Here is a 24122-nt window from a genome sequence, read left to right on the forward strand (position 1 = left end):
CCAATGGCCTCTTCAGATCCAGCGCTAAACGTTGTACAGGGGGTTAGAGAGGCCATACGAACATCTGAGCTTCAATCATTCTAGCTATTAACAATACCCTGTTTACTATAATTCAGGCTGCGTACAAATCATAGCTTGACATCAGGAAGGAGGGCAAGCAGACAATGAGTCTTGCGAGAGTTAAATGACTACATGAACCGTACTTTGAATTACATCGTCCTTTTTTTCTGTCTGGTGGTGAAGTATCTAATTAAAATAGAGATATTTTCCTGTCAAGAATAGTGGGGACCATGTTTAATTAAGTCAAGAGGACAGTAACATATTAGTGACATGAAAGTCTAGGCAGTCATCCACCATTCGCATGATGCCTTTCATAAAAAATGCATGTGCCCATCTCGAAAGGATCACTATAATTTGTGAAGGAGCATTGTGCACCATTGAAATGAACATCCCTGGTAAAGTTTTGTACAGAAAACCCTGAAGGAGATCGCTAGCTTTCAGAAACCTGGCTACTATAGCCTAATCACCCTGCATGGATACGGGATCATGTGGTTAACCGTTTCATTGATAATGTTAAAGAAGTGTCACTTTGTTTTGGCCAATAGTTTAATCAATCATCCCATCCTCCTATCCTATGGCACCGGAGATTATCATTGTCGTCGGCCATAACTGACCAGTAATTTAAATAGATATGATTACACCTACACCGGCATGCTGGGCCTAGCACGAATTAAAGTCCCCTAGAAATGTGTAATGAGTGATGTTCCCTGTACCCAGCTGAGGCCCTGCAGACACAGCCATGATCCAGCATTCTAATCACCCGTCAGCCAAAGCCGCTGTTGCTTCGCATTAGAATCTGTGTTTGTGCATATCAAAGATTCCACAAACGCGTTGGCAAAACACATAATCACTTTCCCCTCAGAGAGAGAGAGAGAGAGAGAGAGAGAGAGAGAGAGAGAGAGAGAGAGAGAGAGAGAGAGAGGGATGGATTTTTATAAAGGGGTGAAAGTATGGATAAACAGTGCAGACTGATTTGCAAGGAAAGAAAAACAAACAAAAAGAAAGGAAGCCTTGGTAGAGAAACTCCCTGAAAACTATCAATGTGTAACATTGCCTCAACAACAGTGTGCCTTCTCTATGTCGAGCAATGGTTTGCTATGGTATGAGAGTGCATTGACGGACTGGGGGAGCAGGGGTCCAACTCACCATATCCCAAGACCAACATATAGTCTAAATAGCTTACTTTCATACAACGCCTGCTTTTCCCACCATGCCTCCTTTCCATACCACGTCAACTATGCTGCCTGGGTGTGAACAAGGGCATCAAATAATACATGCAAAATAATAAAAGTCTATGCAGGGGCCTTTGCTCCACACAACGCCCAACCCCCTCCGATTTTGGAGAGCATTGTTGTCTTTGTGCCCTTTACAGCTCTCCTTCCTCCTCCCCACTCTGCATCTGCCGCATTCATCAGAGTAGGGAATGCAGGCAGGGCAGGCTTGGCCCTCTAGCACTCCCTCAACTGAGAGTGATGGTATTCAGTCTTGATCCTTCACCTTGGAAATCAATGCATGAGATAATGTTGAAATATGTCAGAATTGTATGCTATTGGTATATAATGTATTGTGGTCCATGAATTTTCGGTCGGTGAAGTTGCCTGTGTTTACAGCCCTTTTGAATAAATCGAGTATTGTACATCATCGGTCAGAAATGCATGTGTGTCAGCATCTTTGTCGCAGATGGTGTAGTCTTTCATGATATGCAACACATTTAAAAAGTTGAGAACTCCTTGGCTTGCCACCATTCTCAGCAGTGCATTGGAGCACAAACTTCACGAGAGACTCTGCCCTTCAATAAGGATGTAGGTCTGGTTGGGTGATTTTCTTTTATTATTATTATCATCCTTTTTTTTTGTCTGTTTGTGTCCCACCACTGGCACACTGGTGCACCACCTGCTCTGGGTCTCTTTCTGCTTGGGCCAGACTGAACAGCTAACAGCTGGCTGCTCTTCTGACACTCTGATTGGCTAATCCCTACTGGTCACTTGTGCTTCTCCTGCCTGCCTGCCTGCCTGTGAACTTTCTCTCTCCCAGTGCCAGGTCTGGGCCTTCTTCACAGGGGCCGTCCTTCATACGCCCTGAGAATGATATGGGCAGCATATGGGGATATGTAAATAATTTAACGAGGTCAAAAGTCTGAGCTCTCCCTCTCTACCTCTCTTACCCTGGATATATCCTGGATTCTACATCAACCTCCTCTTATTTTATTAATTTTTTGCTATGTCTTTACTAAATGTTTTGGAAATAAACTAAAGGTTTTGGAATTAAGTTGCATATCCTTTGTTCAGAGTTAATTCTACTGAAAATACCTTTTTTTTCAGTTCAGTGGTACACACTTCTATTTTATTTTCTTTTTCATCTGAGAACTTGGGAATGCCAAGGGACATAAAGTTTCCCTATATAATATGTCAGCGAGGTACAGTATGTGTTGAGCCAATGACAACATTATGTAACCATAGTAAGACTTGGGAGATATCAATGGAAGCAATTGCACACCCTGAAGGCAAAATCTACACTTAATGTCTGAGTCTATACCTAAAACCAGTGGTGAGTCATCAGAGTTCATATGTTCCAAACACACCACCAATCTGGCCAAAACATACGGCAATATGCCATTATTAAGAGTTACTGAAACAGCATGTTGTCATTAGGTGTTTTTTTTCCTCCCAAACATTCGACTAGCTTGGTTAAGTATTTTCAAATGAAGCTTTAAAAGGAAACTGTTCTTTACTTCAAAATGATTGACTGGGGGAGAAACAAATAACAGTACAATGTAATGATCTTAACGTAATGATCTTAACGTAACAGAACAACCTCCTAACGTCATGATCTTCCTTTTTGTGGCTCCGAAGGGTACTAGAATGTGTCAAATGCTTTCTACCTGGAGTGTTCTATCCTCCTTGAAGGCGTCTTCTCCTTACCTCTGATCTCTGTGGAAGCGTCGCATTCTTAATCGTCCCAACAGTTAACAGTACGTGGTTCAATTCAATGGGCTAATCATTTAAGACCTCCCCTTTTATCTGTGAGACAGCGCCGAGCGATCAGATGGCATCAGGATCAATATGAAAATTGGAATATGCAAAGCATGCTCTGCGTTTGGCATTGCTCAACCTTTTCCCCCTTTCATCTCCTTAGCCTTTTGATGTTGCTTTGAATCTGCGTGTGCAGTGTGAGCGGTTAATAGCTGTAAGTATCTTCACGCGAATGTACTTTTACAGTAGCCGGCGTCCACTTTTCATTTCAGTGACTGAATTTGTTTCTTTGCTTTTTTTTCTCTCTCTTGGTCATGTGACTGTCATTAAACAACCATTAAGTCTGTTGAATGTTATAAAAGTATTGAAAATAAATATTAAAAAACAATGAATTATTGTGTGACTCAGTGTGTTGAAAGTTGGATTCATACGAGGCAAACTCCCAATTTTGGGGGAATGTGGGTCTTTTACTTTCAGACAACTCCTTTTCTGAGTGACAGGTGTAGTTATGTGGCACTGCTACAAAAGCACGAGAAAAAAAAGATGAAACATAAGGCCTTTGTGTTCTGTAATTTGGCTACTTTTATTCGAGCATGGTCATTTCCAAGAGAAATTACAAATGAAAAATTCAATAATACTTTTACAAAGACATTTCAGGAAAGATTTTCTTCAGTCATGGTATCATACATTGTATCTTAACAGTCCCTCTTCATTTTTTTAGCAAAAAAAAAAAAAAAAAAAAAGATGAAGAAAGTGGAATTTTTTTAGTTAAAAATACAGTGTTTTCACAATATTGTATAAAAGTTCCCAAATTTGGTATTTCCAGTAATTGGAAAATAAAGGAAATAAAACAAAATAATATAGTTGAAAATTTGCATTTCACAATTAATGTTTCAAAACACAATAAATGCTCTCTTTACGTAAAATTTGCCCCAATGATCAACGCCAAGTTCATTTTTACTAAAATATATCTATATATTGAAGAACTATAATACTGTACACTACAGTATGAAATAAATAAAATTAGGAAATATAAAATGGGCCACATAAATAAAATGTTATTCAACCTACAAACAAAATGAATGCAATTTTGTTGTTTCAAAAAATTGTTTGGTGTAATACTGACAAAAGTTAATGAAATAAACCTGAAAATTGCACAGACATATGTAAACTAAGGAGCTGCTGCCTAGTGTCCTAATACTGACATGGGTGCTTGAAAGAGCAAGGTGAGCTATCTCTTAATACCGAAGCTGGTGAAGAGGTAACATGTGTCACCCTCCTTTCACACAATACAAGGATGGCACTTGCAGAAACACACAGATTAAAAGGTTTGCATATAAGGCTTTTTCTTATCAAAAACACCTTACAAAGGCTTTCTCCTTCATTGTTCACACGATCCTTCCATCTACTGTACTGTGCTGCCAAACTGTTTCCCCTTCCATTTCAAGGTCTCTTTAAGACTTCAGTATCTTAAAAATCAAACAGATAATATCTGTTAAGTTCCTTCACAGAGAAATTCTGAGGCCTAAAACTGTGTGGCTAGCTGGCCTGACGACAGGGCAAAAACAATAGACAACACATTAAGTGAAAGATAAGTAATACAACCGATGGACTGTAGCGTGGACACTACTGCTTTTTTCAACACTGTATAAATATATACATAGGCAATACTTTTTTATTATTTTTTGTAGTGATTATAGAAGCGAAGTGCAATTTGTACAAGTCACTAGTTTGTGCTATAAAGACTATGGGACACAGAGATTTTAGGATGTTAGCACCACACATATTTGTAGGCCTTAATACTGTACAATTTTTTAAAAATGGATTCATTTATTCATTTTTCATTTTTGCATAATGCAGCCTCTTCTTACACAATCCCCCCAACCCCCCCCCGCCCCACCCCAAAATCAAACTTCAAATCAATGTCTCCTCGGGCAGACATATACAACCACCACCCCTTGAGTCCTTCAATACAAAGCTTCCTAGAAGCTTCAGGCACGTGCATGTACAGCTTCAACACAGCAGCGTTTAAAACCAAGCAGGTAACAATACTGAACAGAAAAGTAAGATGGGAAGCTTTTTAAATGCAGTAGTTTTATTACATGCCGTCCTCCATGTTGTCCTCGTGATCCGATTTGGTTTCTGTTTTCCCGTCAAAAGAACTATCGTCCATCGAGTGCTCGCCGTTCTCCTCCTCATCCCTCAACGTGTCTGGATCTGTGTCCATGCTCTTGTTCTCGCTCTCCTCTTCCTCCTCCTCAAAATCCTCTTCCCTACGTCCTATTTTCGCGTACGTTCCTTCAACTTCCTTTTGGCGATCTCTCATGCCTCCGTTCATCCCGCCCTCCCTCAGAATGCCCTCGCGGTCCTCCAGGTCGGGGTAGCCCTGAGGGGTCATGCCCTGTAAGTAGGCCCGGCTCAACAGTAGCTCTGTGGGCTCTAGGTGGCCCTTCTCCCGGGCCTCTCTCTCGGCCGCCTCCCTCTCCTCGGCCTCCCTCTTGCAGTAAGAGTAGCGGTGGTTCATGTGCTGGGAGTAGGAGCCCGAGTGAGAGAAGCGCTTCCCACACTTGTCGCACTGGTACGGTTTCTCGCCCGAGTGCAGTCGTGAATGTTCTATAAGGTGATGCTTGTGTTTGAATGCCTTCTTGCAGATTTGACACTGGTGTGGCCGTTTACCTGAGGAGACACAAAAGGGAGAGGAAAGCAGACATGAGTTTCCCAGCTCGCTACTTTGTTACTACATTTCACACAATTATAAACATCAAGAGGAGAACAAACACAAACTAAAAGTACATTCAGATGATTCGAATGGTACGAAGCAACTTGAACTATCATTATAATTTCCATGCTAGCTGTGTCGTAACTTATTTGTTTATTCCAAATGAGGGGATAAACAGCTTAAATAAACCACAGGGTCTGTCATGTGTTTACATTATGAAATTCCCTCCTATCGCTAAAGCATGGAGGAACAGAATCACAAACACTTCTTTTTCGGCGTAAGTGCCACACTGATGGATGCAAAATAAATAAACCACCGCAAACTAAACAAACAGAAAGCTGTGACAAATAAGTCAACAAATAGGAGATGAAAATTGAACAAGAGACTCCTATGGCTACCCTGATAATCTCAGAAGAATAATTGTAGTTTCTAGACGCCTCTGTCCCTCAATTATATTGGGACTCATCTCTACTCACCATGTAAGATGGGATACCCTGAATGCAAAAGTGTGAGACGAGAAACTCGAGTCGCCCTACATTGATGGAGTGTCATTTCATTACATCATGCTACCAAATGATCTGGCTAAATAAAAACTCCCCCAGCAGCCAGCAATGGTGGCTGGTCATGGTGTATATCATGGGGTGGGGAGTCGGGGACAGTTGCACCCCTTTTTAAATTTACTACACCTCAGCAAATCCGGAAATATAACAGTCTATCTGACACAAATCGTAAGACAGAGTTTCTCCTTTGGCATTTCAATCAGCTCGTGACGCCACTTGTGCCGCCAAAACACATCTGGCCAATTCCTAGCCACAAACAGCCGTGGAATGCCTTTGACACTTTCCATAACTGCCGTTCTTGCAACACACACCTAATACCACAACCAGATCAACTGCAGGCTACATCAAGCACGTTCTGCTGCGTGCATGCACAGAGTCATGTGTGTGAGGAACGACGCAACTTTTAGTGAAAGAGTTTCATTGTGGGAAGTGCAATTATTATTTTATTTTTTTTAAATAAAAAAAAAATGGCATGAACACACAAATGTTCAGTGGGTTAAACCGATCGATCACTGATTAGGGTGATAAGTCAACAAAGGACCGTTTAGGTCAAGTGATACCGTCAGCAGTCTGTCTCTGTCTCTTCACTAGTTATACGTGGGTGCGCCCGAGTGTGTTTTGCACATCATAATAGGGTTCATAAAGTAACATGTGATGGATATAATTAGGAACGGCCAAGGGTGACATTTACTTCAGACAGTGCCCTCATGCATTATGCAAAGCAATGACACAACATTTAGTTCGGGAACTTTCTATCCCATTTTGATTGAAGTATTTGCGCTCATACACGCAGAGAAAAGGTATTTCTGGCATAACCCCGATAACGTAACGTCTTTGCGCGACATATTTGAGCGAGTACATCTCCTCGCCCCTGTCAATGAAGAAACAAGTTAGGTCTCGATTTTACACACAACTGAAAAAAAATAAGAAGAGCAAAGCGAGAAAGAAGTGGGGAATGAACCAAAATGAAACAATTGAAAGGGTTTAGTCACACAACACATTAGAAATGAAAGCAACGGGGTAAAATAAGTGTTCCGGAACAGTATATACCTGTGTGTTCATATTTGTGTCTTAGGAGGGAACTGCTCTTCTGGAATGTTTTGTCGCACAAGTCACACGCGTACATACCACTTTCTGTCTTCTTAATCTTCTTCCGGGACAGACAGGAGTCTGAATCGGTCATGTCATCCAGTCCTGACATGTAATCGGCTGTTCCGTCGAGCAGCTCCCCCTAGAAAAGGACACGTTGATCAATCCACACATGTCAACTAAACACAGGTACCGTGCCTCCTGATGTTTGCCTGCATGAAAGACAGAGTGGAACTTCCTGTTTGGCCTAGTTGCAAACACCATTACAGACCTCAGGTGTAAATGAGCAAATAAATATATAAAAAACGGGCTACATTGTAATGGTTGAGAATCAACCCTGAATGTTTTTTTGTGTGTTTTTTTTCCTCAATCTCCATATATTTGAATCCACATCAGTTTAATTTTATACATGAAAGAGTTTTAATTCTATACGCATCTGTTCTTTATAAGGGATAATGAAAACCGAAAGGCATAGACTTAAATTAATTGGGGGAAAGTATTATTACATTAGGAGAGGTCATAATAATAAGAGAAAGCCCTTTGCGGGGCCATATTGTCATATTCTTCTCATTTCCAACTCATAATGATTAAATCAAGAGGTGTTCTAAATGACCAATATGGAGACGCACCACTGTTCTCATTAAGAAGTGCTCGCTCTGGTCTGACAATGATTTTGTCTTTCTTTACACTGTTTTTTAAAGAACAGAGCTACTATCATCCCGCCATCAATTTGAGCTAAATGCCCGTAGCTGTATTAAAAAAAAAAAAATCTAATCTAATTTAATAACTTAGAATAGGAAACATTATTAATACTTTTTTTTGTTATCAAAATGGTTCCCTCCATGTTAAACAGCCTTCAGCATTCAGTGGGAATGAACATGGAGCCTGTGCATTATTAACCTGCATGTAGAAACTCATTTTGGCTTTAGAGTGCTAATGTCTTTCAAATAAAATACAAGAAAGTGGCAGAGAATTGGAGTCGGAGTCAGATCCTCTGTGCTGTGTGCAGCTCCAGGGCTTACCCTTTTACTATTGCACAGATCATGTACACGGTTTCCCACACACAATTCACAACACACAACACCTAAGGAGAAAAAAACTAAATAAACTAGGCTGAGACAGATTGATTTTAAAGGGTACGTAGTCTAGGTTTTACTCTGGAATAGACTACACTGAACAGCTGGAGACATGATGCTGCCTGCACTCTGCGGTAAGGACAATTCACGGTGGAGTCTGGCAACAACTGAATCCCCCACATCATAACCTCTTCTCAAACAGCAATTACATGCTGATATCGCTAATGACGCCTGCTTGGAGAACTGAACGACTCCAGGCGCGTTTGACAGCTGGTTATCTACCTGACTGTGTTTTCTCCCTGGTTCAACATGCTGCAGGTGAGCATTTGAGCTCAATAGAGTACCTTTTAATTAGTGGCACAATGAGCAGATCATTTTAGAGAATTTGAGAGGAGGGAGGGGGGGGGGGGTAGAGACGGAGGGAGAGAGAGAGGGAGAGAGAGAGAAACGGGTTAAATATGGAGAGAGAGAGATGGGGGGTGGAGGGGGAGAGAGAGGGGGAGAGAGAGAAAGGGGTTAAATATGGAGAGAGAGAGAGAGATGGGGGGTGGAGAGGGAGAGAGAGGGGGAGAGAGAGAAAGGGGTTAAAGATGGGGAGAGAGGGAGAGAGAGAGAGAGAAAGAGAGAGAGAAAGGGATTAAAGATGGGAGAGAGAGGGAGACAGAGAGAGAAAGGGGTTAAAGATGAGGAGAGAGAGAGAGAGAGAGAGAGAGAGAGAGAGAGAGAGAGCGAGAGAAAGGGGTTAAAGATGGGGAGAGAGAGGGAGAGAGAGAGAGAGAGAAAGGGGTTAAAGATGGGGAGAGAGAGGGAGAGAGAGAGAGAAAGGGTTAAATATGGGGAGAGAGAGGGAGAGAGAGAGAGAAAGGGGTTAAAGATGGGGAGAGAGAGAGAGAGAGAGAGAGAGAGAGAGAGAGAGAGAGAGAGAGCGAGAGAAAGGGGTTAAAGATGGGGAGAGAGAGGGAGAGAGAGAGAGAGAGAGAGAAAGGGGTTAAAGATGGGGAGAGAGAGGGAGAGAGAGAGAGAGAGAGAGAGAGAAAGGGGTTAAAGATGGGGTGAGAGAGGGAGAGAGAGAGAGAGAGAGAGAGAGAGAGAGAGAGAGAGGGGATAAACCGTAGGCTTAAAAACTAAACCACAAGTGGCTTATCTATTTACCTGGAAACCAGGCTTTCGCTGGTATTTTCTCCTCTGCTGCTGCTGCATCTCAGCAAAGGTAGCTGCTCCTGTTGCATAAGTGTAGGCCATGTGTGGTAGGAAGCTCATCTGATCCAGCCCTGGGTACGGCCTCAGCCCAGGCATGCTGGCCTGCATCGGCGACATGAAGGTGGCAGGTGGGAACGCGGTCTGTTGCGGAAGCGACGTGTACATAGGTTTGGCACCGAAGGGGTTCATCCCGAACAAGGGGCTGGTACTTTTGTTGAAGTCTCCATTGAGGTGGTTCTGGCCTCTGCCTTCAAACTCCTTCTTGAGATAGGCCAGGTTAAGTGGCTCTTCGAAGTGTTCTCGTGGGGAGGGAACACTGGAGTGGTCATGGTGGTTAATACCATTTAGTTTAGGTCTGCTCTTCACGGTCATGGCGTGTTTGGGCTCCTTCATGAGCTTTGGCAGTGACAGGTCCAGTGGTTGTTCAGACAGGTTCATGTTGAGGTTCAGGTCCTCAGACATCAGGCTGTTTGGAGTATAAGAGCTACTCTGGGAGTTTTTGGAAGATGTGGAGGAAAGGTTCAAAGGAGAGGGTGTGCTGCTCCTTGAGAGGTGGTCCATTTTGGAGTGGTCACCCATGTGTTTGGTGTGTCCACTGAACGTGTTGGCTTTCATGAGTCTGAGTTGGTTCTCACAGTTGTTGACGTTGTTATGGAGCTCTGCCATGGAGGGGGACATGATATGGTGGTCACGGTTGCGGTCACGGTCATTACACTTGATCAGGGACACTGGGGATCTAGCTGCCATTGAGTCTTTAGTGGGAGTGTGGTTGTGGTTGTTTGCGGCTAATACCATATCTGCATGGTTGTTCCTTCGTTGTTCTAGTGGTGGAGTTCTTGGGGTGCCGTACTGGAAGACTTTCCTCTGTTCGAACCACTCTTTGACGAATTCCTGAGGAAGGCCGACCGCTATGGAGATCTTCAGTAGTTCCTCTGAATTGGGCTCCATGTTCATAGCGAAGTAGGCCTTGAGCACTGACATGTGGTCCTTGTACGGGTTGATGGGGCTTTTCTCAGACAGCATGGACGAGAGCAGGAGGGCATGCTTCTCCGTAAACATCCCCTGTTTTGTGGGCATAAGGTTCTCGCTAGTCTGGAGAACAGTCTTGATCTCCTCATTCATTTTACACAGGTAACGTTCATGCTGATGCAAGGGAATTGGACCTGGGAAGGCTTCTTTGCAGTATTGGCAAGAAAAGGGTGTAAACATAATGTTGTTCTCATGCATCTTATCCTCTGTACCTAAATCTAGCATGTGGTTGGATTTCTCACGTTTGATAGTGCTAATTTGCCTCTTTGAGTCCGTGGTCAAGCTCTGGAGACAAGCTTTGGCTTCGTTCACTTTTTCTAATGTGTAGTCGATGATGCTTTTAGTAGCACCGTTATGGCTGACGACTGGCAGACCAACCTGGTGACCCCCCTGTGACGTCAGTCCCTGTTTCTGCTCCTCGATCTGGTTCCCGAGCTCCTTCATGTAAGCCTTGAGCCTGGAGATCTCCTCCGGTTTGCAGTCCATCTTCTGCCTGCACACAGTGTTGTCCACGATCTGGAGCACCTTTTGGACCTCGCTCAGGTTGTTGCTCAGGGACGGGTAACCAAGGAGCTGTTGTTCGATCCCTACCCCCAGGTGCTGCATGGGGCTCTGGGCTGAGCAGTGGATCCCTAGCGGGCTGCTATTTCCCCCCATCCCTCCGTTCATGAAGGGCCCAGGCGCGCCGAAGCCATGGGAGGCCATCATGAGTTTGTAGTCGTTGAAGTCGAGTGGTTCTGTTTTGATGTTCAGGTGGTGGTTGTTCTGGTCCTGGTGGTGGCCCAGGGGCTTGCCGTTTCCGTTCCCGTTCCCGTTCTCTAGCTTGTGTCTCAGCTGGGTGATGGCGGTGTTAGTGGGGGAGGACGAGGCTGATGTAGGGGAAGAGCCTGTCTTCATGTTGTTGCGCATCCTCCCGTTGACTGCTATAAGGCCGATGCACTTCTTGCTGCTGATGTGTGAGCTGTAGGAGCCTGAGTGGGAGAAGCGCTTCTTGCAGTTTGGGCATTCGTATGGCTTCTCACCTGAAAAGAGACAACGTATACTTTTAAAAAACATCTGCCATGAACACATTTAGAATGGCATAATGAACACACGTATTCTCAATTATTAAATACAAGTGGGCTAAGGGAAAATGTATCAACAATGAACACCTTTAATGAATGCCAAACTAAAGTGTTAACACTGAACTGCTCAATTGTGAGATTGGCAGATAGAAGGAAACAAAGTAGCTCAAGTCATCCATTGGAACAGTGGGAGAGAGAAAAGAAAAAGGCAATCGATTTTAGCACACCCTGTGCGAAGTTCACCACAGTCTTAAATCAAGGTTATGCATATTCTAAGAGGAGTGCACAGGCCCCCTTGCTACCCACCACTGTGAATCCGCAGGTGTTCCTTCAGATGGTGCTTGTATTTGAAGGCCTTGCCACATTCTGTGCATTTGAACTTGCGGTTGCCAGCCCCCTGGTTCAGCAGTTGGTGCTATAGAGAAAAGAAGCAGGTATTGACATGAGTTCTGCTAACAACATTACAGGGGGAAAAGAGTTCACTAAATAATCACAATCAGCCCTCGGTGCAATCAACCGACAAGCCAAATGTCTCGCGTTGCTACACAGCCCATCTTGCCTCTTTCTACTTCCAACTCCAACGAGAGAGTACAAGAGTGGCGCTGATAACAGAGGGAATCACATACCTTTTCATTTCCTGGCTCTCGATGCCTTTAGAATTTGGCAGCCAATAAAATAAAATAAATGAAAGGGGCTCTTTAAAAAAAATATATATAGTTTCCCCCTCATTAGAGACAAGAGATCTGATCTACTTTTATTCATTTGGGGGTAATCACTCAAAAGATATTCTGACTATTTCACAAGAAGTCCTTCCCTGTATTTCACATACCTGCAAACAACAGTCATTTTACATGAAGAAAGAACACATTTCCATAAATGTTGAAATGTCTTAATTGGAACAGATTTCCACTAATCATTTGAATCCTCAAACGTCTCTTTAATAATCTTAGACTATGCTGGATAGGATGGGCCTAGGCCTTGATTCTCTGTTCAAAGGTAAACATCAGTTGCGGCCCCTCAAATTTGCAATTCAAACAGGGGGAGGCCTCTGCCTGTTTCAAAATCCAAATATAATAGTAATAACAACAACAATAACAGCGCACGTGCAAACGGGGGGGGGGGGGGGGGGCACACAGCAGGCGTGCACAATTAATTCTGAGTGGGAGGTGAACACGTTAAATGCTTAGGCAATACAAAAGATCTCTCAGCAGCACTCGCTACGCGGGCAGGCGTAGCAGAAAGATGCAGCCAGCGTCCTGATCCAGCCTGACAACTGCTGGGGTGTGCTGACTCTACCCACATTCCTGGGGAGACAGATGGCGTAAGGGAGGACACAGGGAGGATTGTTATAAACGGCAGCAACCTTCAAAGATCGAGCAGGAGTGGGTCTGTCTGTCGGTGGGGCCGCCAAGCGCCAGTCAGGGACCCCACCGCTCGTACGTTGCTGAGTTGCATAAACAAACGGCAACAGCTGCTTTGGCTCCCCCTGCTTCCCTCTGAGGACCGCAGTAAACTTTAGTTGTGCCAATAAGATACAATCATTCTCTAATCCTAATTGTCAATGGCACCAACACCAGCAAATGTGAATTTTTGGGAGAGGGGGACTTGCTATCCTACATGACTCAGGGAAGGTTAGGGATGGGATGGGATGTTGGATGTTGTTGTCGGGGCGCATGGGCTGGGTATTCAAATATTATTGGCTCGTATTAATGACATGTTTTCTCTTGATTGGTTAATTGGATAAGGAGAGTTATAGGTTATTTTAGAATTTTGTGTGGTGTTTATGGCGAGGGCATCTTTTCCTAGGTAGAGACAGCTCTCACGGGACATGGGATTGGGACTTGCCTGTAAGCGATGACACAATGATTCACTAACTTCACAACACATTTGATCTTTCTTTCTTCTTTCTTTTGTACCCCAAGAGGACTTAAATTGTCACTGCCGGTTTTGTTCAGATTCACTTATTTTTAAACATGGTTGGCAAGCAAATGTAACATCTATGAATAGAAGGTGTTTTTTTTTTCCACACAGGGAGTTGGATTTGATGCATGGAAATTGCCAACAAATTCCCAGGTTAGTTTATATTTAAAAAAAAGCACATTGAGAGTGAGTGAGACTCAATAATAAGTGCACTTGTTGATTCTGTTTACACAATGTAAGGAAATGGTGGAATGTATGACATAGTACTGCATAAAGGAAATGCTTGATTTTAAAGAACATAAAATCTACTAGTTGAAGTGAAATTAAGGAGCAGATAAAATGTCTAAATTGGAAATTAACATAATCATTCGATCGTGAACATAAGACGGCAAAATCATATCAGACGGGGCCATCAAAAAACCATTTAGGGCCTCAATTAAAGTTATTACCATTAAAAGATCTGCATCTTCAAAATGTCATGAAAAATTAATAACGACTGCCAATCAAAATTATATCATTTCCTCCAAGGGATCATAGCACATTAGAAATGAAGTGATAGGGGCATATGATCCTGGAAGTGATTGAAAACAGCAACCAAAAAAAAAAAAAACGAGGGCATATGATCCTCACCTGATCTCTGCCGGGCTTGTGCGTGGCCATATGTCGCTCAAGCTGAGTGCGGTAAGCAAACGTGTAGTTACACAGGGGGCAGGCGAAGTTCTCCTCGTTCTTCTCGTGGCGGTACTTGATGTGCTCCTTGAGCGATGTCAAGCGCTTGTAACCCCGGTCGCAGTAGGGGCAGGTCAACAGTTGGGCGAAAGCATCTGGAGTTCCAGGTGGCAGGTCTGGGTTGGGGAGACGGGGAGACGGGGGGAGAGAGAGAAAGCGGTCCAAAAGGTCAGTAAATCAATGGCAGCTAATGGGCGTACTGCCCGGAATGGTATGGGAGGTATCACTGCAATCTGCTCTACAGAGTGCCATCGTCTCAGGCTGGCATCCATGCCCTGACACACACATACACACACACACACACGCACGCACACACACCCACGCACACACACACACAGACACACACACACACACAGACTCTGCCCCTCCTTTTTTTATATCACATACTAAGACACCTTAAAATTCCCGCGTACTAAATTGAATGAGCTTTTAATTGACCGATACACTTCCGAATGTGTTGCATAACATACTTTTATCTTAGTTAAGTAATTGTGTTTTTTCTTTGACTTTTGATTTAAGACACAAACTGAACATGATATCTGATCTTACACTGATATTTGACAAATGTCAGTCGGAAATGAAGCACCTTGACCTGGTTTTTAAGAACACTACCTTACCCACCCTCCCCCCCTCGTCCTTCCTTGCTCCCCTTAAACCATAGTCCCCTCGCCTAATTGCTTTTAAGTGGCTTATTTAATACCATCCCCCCCCACACACACACACTTTCATAATTTCTGAAGTACAGATCATAAATCCATTCTAATTCAATCCCTGTTCCCCCGGGGTCTGGGAGGTGTACTATCTTATTTCAGACCTCTGGCAGCTGCTGCTGCTTAAAGACTGGAGAACCGAAGGTAAACACTGAGGCATCCAGTGAAGAATCTGTGAGACCAACAGCTGCCCATGTCACTGTGCCACAGAGACCAAGAAGAGTCCAGCCACACCACTGCTGCTCTGTTCTCTTCTGGGGAACGTATGTAGCAAGAGTCTCAAAGGAAGAGTGCTGATCCAGGATCAGCTCCCCCCTGTCCATGTAATCTTATTCATTGTGATCTAAAAGGCAATACCGATCCTAGATCAGCACTCCTACTCTAAAAGGCTTCAAACATATGGCCCCAGCTCACCCCTGCCCGTGTAATCTTATCCATTGTGATCTAAAAAAAAAAGAAGCAAAACTGATCCTAAATAAGCACCCCGTCTCTAAGACGCTTCATACATACAGCCCCTGTCTATGGATTCGTACCATTTTCCTCCTGGCCGTTTGTTTCAGACGCTTCGGGCGTGCCCATACGGGACAGCTCCTCTCCCTCGGGTGCTTCTGGGTAAATGATGGCAGTGTCGCCCCGCTGCAGGTACTCAGCGATGCTGACCACGTGGCTCTCCTCCTGGAGCTTGCTACGCTTGGCGAAGAACTCCTCAAACTCGGAAGTGCAATCAACAACATTCTTAACTGGAAAGAAGAAGAGAACGAGAGAAGGAGGAGGGAGAGAGAGAGAAAGAAAGAGAGCGAGACAGAGAGAGAGAGAGAGAGAGAGATGGGTTTAAAAAAAAATGGGATTCTTCACCAAAATAAATGTGTGTTACAGCAAAACAGGGAACTTGTCGGGTCTAACTGTGATGAAGAAATGCCACAACAGACATTAAGAATACATCTGAATTACTGTTTTATCGTGTCACACAACAGCCTCTAAAACAAGAAATGTGAGTTGAAGTACCACCTTAAATCATGGGGGAAAGTATTTAAGATAAACAGATTGTATTTACTTTAAGCATATTACCAGTGACACAATAAATGCGGGGAACACAATTTAAACTGGTCAAATGACTTCTAATGTTCTGTATCATACTTGACAATGAGAATCACTTGTATTTTACAATGTTGAATCTTTAAGATTACCGAAAGACATCCATTTATTTAATTACGACCTCAGCGTTTAAGCCTCTCGATTAACATTTTATTTACACATTGTGTAGCAACAGTACAAACAAATCCCCTGCGTATTGACTTCCACACAAGGGGTCAATAAAGGGCTCTGGTTAGTTGATTGGCTGCGGAACAGATTACTGAGGACAAACCACAATGTTGCACAAAAAAAGCTTTAACCATAGTCAAGAAAACACTTTTTAAAGCCGCCTTTCTGAAATTGCTGAAGTCACACATTACGTGTTTTCTCATATTCTCCAGTCCCTTCTCGTTGGGGAATCCCAAAGCTGTGGAGTAGAGATAGCTGTGGCTCCAGTAGCAAACAAAGCTAATCAAGAATCTGCAACCTTTCATTATTCAACAGAAGATGATAGACCCTCAAAGGTTCACGTTCATTCAAAGCTGTGCTATACAGCATTGCAACAATCTGAGGCGAGTCTACATTCTATTGCATTCTACATTCTATTGCCCCACCCCACCCCCCCCACCCACAACCCCCTATCATATCACTGTTATAACACTCATAAGACATTGTCGTGCTAAATATTACAGGACGTCACACAAACTGCTTTATTTTGACTGGATTTAGATTGTTACTTGTTTAATTAGACATTTCCAAGCCAAGGTACATTTTTTATATTGTGATTTGTTTGGCAGTGATTATTTTACGGGCCCAATTTGTGAAAGGTCAAGGTAGTGGATGCGGTTGTCAAAAGTGGCATGAAAATGTCACTGGTGCCAAAGGATCTTTTATGAAATCATATGAAACAACTACGAACTAGGCAGCTCAATTTCCTGCATTCTCATTAGGACTTTGTGGGAACAATTTGAGAATCATCTAATGTCAATTTAGAGGCAAACCTGGGAGGATGCTTGAACTCTCTACGTTGGATTCACATCTCACCGTTAAATCTTAAGGATTAGAAATACATTCAAAAGATCAAACATAGACTCATTTGATTTTGCAAATGAAATGCAATTTAGGAAGTCGCTGTATTGCCAAACAAGCTACAAGCTCAACCTCGTAGTGTCTCCTTTGAAATTTCCCCTCTAAAAAAAGAGGGGCTACTTTCTTCTCTGTAATAGAGGAAATCACCTGGATAAAAGAGTGCTTACAATTTTCATTTCTTAAATGACATCACATGTAATCCAGTGGTGGGTTTTTGCCTTCCAATGCAGTGCCACTACCTTGTTTCCACGACCTTAATGTCCTGAACGGAAACATTTGCGGTGTCTAAATTTCCACACCAAAAAAAAGGAAGAATAGAAGATTCCTAAGGAGGGATGCCCGTTAAGTGGTGAGTATTTACTCAAACGGTGCCGAGGCCGGTTGTCAGCAGCGGTCGGGATGATATCACGGAGGGAAAACTTAATGCCCAAGAGACTTGTGGGTGGAAATCAGCTTCGTTTACTTAATTAAAAATGGCAGGTAGGATTTGGTTCCACAGTTTTGTGTAGAAAGGACCATGCAGGGACACTAATGCTCTCACGGACACAGAGACACACAGCCACCCACACAAGGATTGGAAGGGTGGTTGGTCTCGGCCTCATCTTTCAACACAATACAGATATAGGATCTTCATTTGAGACAGTTTGCTACAGCAGGAAAATAATCCTGCAGCGACAGGAAATGTGAATTATTATGTGGATTATAATTAATGGATTACAATACATTTTGGTCCAGGACTATGCTTAATCTGTGTCTGGGAAACCGGCCCTACAAATTTTACATTTCCTTCATTGCAGAAAAGTTCTTCTGCAACAGGCTGATCAAATGAAGATCCTACATCTGTACATCAAATCACCTCACAATGGATTAAATCAACTCACCTGTACCGTTTCCAACCGTCTGAAGAGTGGCGTCAGGCCCCATAGTGTCATAATCATCTTTCATTTCATCTGTGGAGAAAAGTAAGGGAGGGAGGAGGGGAGGAAGAAGGGAAGAGGAGGAGAAGAGAAGTCCAGTTCAATGTTCAGTGCTGTAGTGTACCAAGCAAACCCAAGCCTCACAATGAAGCCTTCAGAGGAAGGTACGGAGATATAAAGGGCTTGCTGTGTTGCACTGTGCCGAGGCTTTGTGTGGCATTCTAAATGAATGCTATCATCAGAAACAGACAGGGCCTTATTTACCTTAAAAACAACAACAAGCAGTGGGAAAGAAAGCTGCTCTGTCATTCCGGGGGTAGCGAGAGTTGCCAGAAAGAAAGATTAATTCAAGAAGCCAGCCCCATCCACCTGAACAGTCAGACAGGAGTAACCGGCACAAAAGGCCTTGCAGTTGTTATTCCCTCACTGTGACACTACTAACAATCTACACGCGGCAGAAAAAAGGACAAACTATACAGGGGGGTTTTCACAGAAAAAATGACAAACTATACAGGGGGGTTTTCACAGAAAAAAGGACAAACTATACAGGGGGGTTTTCACAGAAAAAAACATGGGCTGTGGGCTTAGACTCTATTACCAATCAGCGTAATGCATAGTCTTAGGAACACCAAAGGCAGACTTGCATTTTGTCCTGGCACAGGTAAGACAGCCATAAATAAAGGACCCCAGATTGACAGACAGGCTCATAAACAAGGGAGGGAACAACTTTGGACATTGGTTGGTAAATTCTCTTGCCGTATAGGTGGCGGCGAACAAGAGGACATTGTTGGTGTTCAAGTCCACAGACAATTAACTTAAGGAGTCCTCTGTGACTCCTTTCTTCCGTCCTGTGTTTGAAAATTAAATCAAGGTACTTCCGAGAAGATAGTGGCTGGTAATAAAATGGCTCCTGTCTCTCTCTGTTTCTCCTCGTTTCAGCCATGTGATTTCTATGGTCTCAAGGATACTGTGTTGCCATGGAGGGGTAAACAAACAAATCAATGGATTAAGGGAATAGAGGATTTCTCTTCTTTACTGTCTCTTGTATCTTGGACTTAACAGAAAAACATTTTGGAAATGAGTTTGAAAAGTAGCTGACAAGCTGTGTAAAATCTTCAGAATAAAAAGTGAATTAGCAATCACGAATCAAATGCAGAAAAAATTAAAATTATATATATATATATATATATATATACTGTATATTTTGGTGTAGAGTGAAAAATCTGTTGTTTAATGGTTTGGTTCATTAAGCGAGGGTTTGTTCTGTTTCTTTCGCTTGAAGTGAGATGGTTTCCTTCTGCACCAAAAATATATATATATTTTTTAACAGCCAATAGCTTCAGAAAAAAAATGGACTCTTTTGAATGAAAAGTACTCAACTTTCCCTTGACATGAAGCTTGACTGTGTGGCGGAGAAACTTGCCAGCCATTTTCATTTGCATATGAGGGGGTTTGGAGTGCCGTTGTCTTCTCAGTAATGACATCAAACCAGGCTGCACTCTAAGGAAATGGCCCTTTAGCAATATTTTTGAAGATACACTGGAGTATTGTGAGCAATCAAAAAAATCCTCCACCACAGCCACAAATATAATTCTGGCGTTTAAGAGACCAGCATATATGAATAGTTACTTTTTTGTCATTTATAATTTACTGAATGTTAATCGAGCTCCCTTTTCCTCTTGCCCTCGCGTTTCTTTTTCCCTGGAAAGTGGGAGAGTTTGCAGGGATGCAGCCATTTTGGTTTTTCGCAGCCTTTAGTAAATCCAATTTCACTGCATATTTTTTTTGATATGACTCAAAGGAGCACAAGTGGGGATTTTGCTTTTCGTTCCCTCTTTACCTTGAACAGTCCCTATTATCTGCGTGAGGTCAAGGAATGAGAGTGAGGGAATTTCCAGCAGGAGGTAGGCTAAGACCACTTACACCTACCTCACTTCTATGGCCCTTTGCACAGATCCTTTTTGGGCCATTCCTATTGCTTCTGACAGCTACACATCCATTGGAGAGAGAGGCCCGTTTTTATAGTTGAAAGTGTAATGTGAGTCGAGAGCCAGTCTGGTCTGTCTCTGCCTGATAAATCATGCAAGGAGAGGGGGGAGCGTGAGCGAAGGCCCGCGCCTCACTGAAGGACGATGTTTAAGTTTCTGACTGCGACCGAGGAGGGGTCCAGAATACCTTTCCCCTGCCATAAGTCCACCTATTTACTTAACGCCATTGATGCTGTTTGTTTGGAAAACATTCCTATTTTTATGGCCAGTTACCAGTGGAACAGGGCGCAGTAAAAACAAAGGTCCTCCTCCTCCTTTCTGTTAGTTCTCTGAACGGCCTTGAACAGAGCCGGGCCAGGAGAAGAAAGAGACAAGGGCAGACAGGGGAGAATGCAGGTGATTTCTTTTAGAGTGATAAGTGATGTCATGTATTCCAGCCCACTGTGTCCACCGCCCCATTGTGGGGTGAAAGAATGCCAAGGACCATTCTAGAACACAAAACTCTGATTGTGCCGGGCACCGGAAAGGCACAGCTAAGAAACTTTTGCCGTGCTTTTCCGTTCAAAACCTGCCTCCTCCGGACAGAGTACTAAAGCTGACGTGGAAAAGGCAGGGGAGAAAAGCACAGCTTATCTCCGGGAAAAGTTATGTGCTGAGGTATCATTGTAGACAGTAAGGCACCGTGAGAGAGGAAAAAGGACAGTCAAACATAGTGCCCACAAGCTTGGGAAAGAGAAGACTCCCATCATCTGCACTAATGAACCACACAAGGTCTCAGAAATATGGCCGAAGACGTTTTATCACATGAGAAGCAGATTATCTGGGAATTGCGACATAGTTGAATTACAGACATTAAGGCACCACAGGCTTTTATCAAATAAACAATTACTGTACGCTTTGACTACTTGTTTATTTTTGATCTTGATTTGAACATTTCTGTTTTGAAAGAATCAAACCCCATATGAACTGTTACTAGCGGGGCAGAAATAGAAACAGAGCAAAAATAATACAGAGACTGTCTGCGACAACTATGTTTCCGATTTGCATGTCGATAATCAGCAACCACAAGGTGAACTTCCTCCTTTTTTCGATAGAGGATCCTTTTTGGAGCGCAATGACATTTCAGGGGGTGAAATATTTCCCCCCTTTCCAGCACTCTACAGAGCCCAGTTCATTAGTAGAAATGAATAGGCAACACACCGGCTCATTTAAACGGGACGTCTTACATGAGTTCGCGCGACACTCTGTTTCTGTCACACCGCTGCGAGAATCATTGACTCTTATTATACATGTAAATGGCTATCATAAAAATAAAAAAAAATCATTTAAGATTGTTAATGACTTTTGCAGCAGTCTGGCTTCCTTTAATGATTATCCCCTAGCCCTAATTAAAAGTATTTATCTTTCAAGCATCCATGACTAGGCTCTCTGCTCTCAGCGATGCTCCAAATGAAACTAAATGGAAGGCGCCACCAAAGTTGTACGCATCACCTGCCCGAAATGATCTAAACTAGATTATTAGCAGATGAAGCTACATCAATCACATACTGAAAGTCTGATCATATTGCGATAATGTAGACAATCGAAAGAGGGCGATTCTAAGATGCTCTTAATTTTTTTACGATTGAAAAGCTATCTGTTAATACCGTCTGATATAACTCTGGTTTATTTAAGTGAGGATAAAGACGAGAATAGACATGGTCGGAGATTTAGCGTTGGGACGAGCCGAGTGAGTCTCAGTCATGTGGGGTGTAGGAATCTCCGACATTCCTCTGCCATCTTACGTGGCACCGCCATACGTTTCCTATGTATCGTCAAGTTACAGTAATGTCTCCTGACTCTGCTTGCCCCTGTCAACTCACTGCATGTCAAAATGTGGTTTGATCTCATAAACTTCTTATGACTAGCAAGCGCGGTCAATCGCTGCCCCTGTTACTGCGGAGGTGGTGATGGTGGAGGGGAGGGGGGTTGGCTAACCTCTCATCTCATGGAAAACAAAATAAATCGGAAAAACATTTTGGCTGTGATCCGCACGCTTTTGTGTGTGTGTGTGACACTCACCAGTACCGTCGACTGAGGCGTGCAGCATGTCGTTGTCATGCCAGACATGGTCTACTCCGCTGTCCCTCATGTCATCGTCCTCATCCTCCTTTGTCATCAGGGCGTGGCCCACCCTCGGGGATCCAGCGTCGTGGTTGTTCAGGCTGGCAGGGCTGCCCACCCCGTTAAGTAGGCCGTCCTCCTCCGATACCAACAGCTTGTCCTCATCCTCTGTCTCTGAACCAGTATCCATCACATTCTCGTAATTCAACGCTGCAATGAGGGAGAACACAAAACAAAACAAGATGGGTCACTGCAGAGGAATTCATGTTTGGTGTTCATTGTACTGACCCTGAAATGGGAAAAAGGTCAAAGAGGATTATGTCCTCAGATGAAGTCATGATTGCACTGCACTGTTAGGAGCTAGTAAAACAATCGTTTCGCTGCACCTGTTATAACATCTGCTAAACTGTGTAAGAGACCTATAAACTTTGATTTTATTTGATTACAGGTTTAGACCCATTCCTGTTTGAGACGTGGGCCCTTTCTTCCCAATTACAACAACACCCACCGCGACAGACTGGAATCTGTAACTTTAACCATCATGGTGTGTGGAGTCAGTCAGCTGCTACGTAGACACGCCAAAATAGCCACACATTTTCTCCCGCAGTAGACTGCCTGAGATGCCAACCTAGCTACACCTTTCAGTTGGGGCTCACAGATCTGAAGCATACCCAACGTGGCTGAGATACTCTGCACTTCTGATATTTACAAATGTCAAATAGTCATACCACCCTGGATGGAAATGGCTTAACCCCTAGTAATTTCATCACATTCACCACTCCTACGTAATTGACGCACCTACTGTACTGTGTTTTTCCCTCAGAACTTGACAGATATCAACCGTCAAGTCAGATCTTGACAATGATACATTAAATAATATAAAATACCCCTAGCTTCATTGAAACAGGACCTGCATCCCGCCCCTTTCCCTCCGTTCCCTCTCCTCTTGTCTTTTTCAGGGAGTGTTTTCAATGAGTCATGGTTTGCGGAGAGAAACACTTGCGCAGTCGAGCCCCGCATTAAAATAACTCACACAAGTAGCGGCCCGCTTGATTCCACAACACTTGGTCCCAGACACATGGCAGCCTCTCTTAAAAATAGGCAGCCTGTAAATAAGGGCCGTGAACTCAATTGAAGGTGGCTGTTTGTGAATTAGTCTGCCCTCGCAAGGGCTGTCTCTCTAGCCTCTCCAGTCTACACACAAGGTCCATAAATTGTCTGTCCTACGAAGGAAGGCAAAAGACTTATTAGAGGAATAAACACAGGACGTTACCTCGGCGAGAGAAACAGGACCACCGCATCACACAACTCACTGCTAGTTCCTAAAACACTACTCTGGAGAAACAGACTCAAAACAACCGCAGATGGGGGGGGGGGGGAATCAGAGTATGACATCATGGGAACCAATTTCAAATGTGGCTAGGGGAAGGCGAGGAAAAAGCAGAGTGCAAAAATGTTTACAGTCCGTTTTAATTGCTGTACTGTAGCTATAAATGACTACTAAATACAACTCTAAAACCTTCTAAAATTCCAAAACGGAGAAGGGAAAATAAATCAGATATTTACTTGTTATATAGCACGGAGAGAAATAAGATTACTCTGAGCGTATACAGTACGTTCATACATGATCTTTGCACAATCCGCGGGTCTGCACTTGCCTTCCGAACAACAGGCGCAAATTACAAGGAAAACGGCTGCGTAGACAGGGCCAGCAGAATCAGCTGACCTGGTTAGAATACCAATTGACGGGGGAAACAAAACCTTTTCAAGAGGTGTGACCACAAGGGTTTAGGCAAGTTCAGACTGGGTAATGCCCTCAGACA

The 24122-nt window shown here is 43.4% G+C and overlaps 1 protein-coding gene across 2 annotated transcripts in view; it reads right to left on the minus strand.

Annotated features, from left to right (window-relative positions):
* Positions 1–3590: 3590 nt before the first annotated feature.
* The window catches only part of LOC110527541 (zinc finger E-box-binding homeobox 2), a 75538-nt gene continuing 55006 nt past the window's right edge, over positions 3591–24122 (minus strand). Inside the window, exons 3-10 of one of the 2 annotated variants that reach the window (XM_036983025.2) lie at positions 22258–22509; positions 18173–18241; positions 15662–15868; positions 14320–14534; positions 12076–12184; positions 9629–11727; positions 7440–7542; positions 3591–5708 (exon numbers count right to left, since the gene is read on the minus strand). In XM_036983025.2, the coding sequence (XP_036838920.2) occupies positions 5131–5708; positions 7440–7542; positions 9629–11727; positions 12076–12184; positions 14320–14534; positions 15662–15868; positions 18173–18241; positions 22258–22509 (3632 nt within the window). In that variant the 3' untranslated portion in view covers positions 3591–5130. Of the gene's footprint in view, positions 5709–7361; positions 7543–9628; positions 11728–12075; positions 12185–14319; positions 14535–15661; positions 15869–18172; positions 18242–22257; positions 22510–24122 lie in introns of both variants that reach the window. The other variant, XM_036983023.2, reaches the window with a different exon arrangement.

The sequence above is a fragment of the Oncorhynchus mykiss genome, chromosome 7, assembly GCF_057628025.1.
Source record: "Oncorhynchus mykiss isolate SJ-2025 chromosome 7, ASM5762802v1, whole genome shotgun sequence".
In the NCBI taxonomy this organism is placed as follows: Eukaryota; Metazoa; Chordata; class Actinopteri; order Salmoniformes; family Salmonidae; genus Oncorhynchus; species Oncorhynchus mykiss.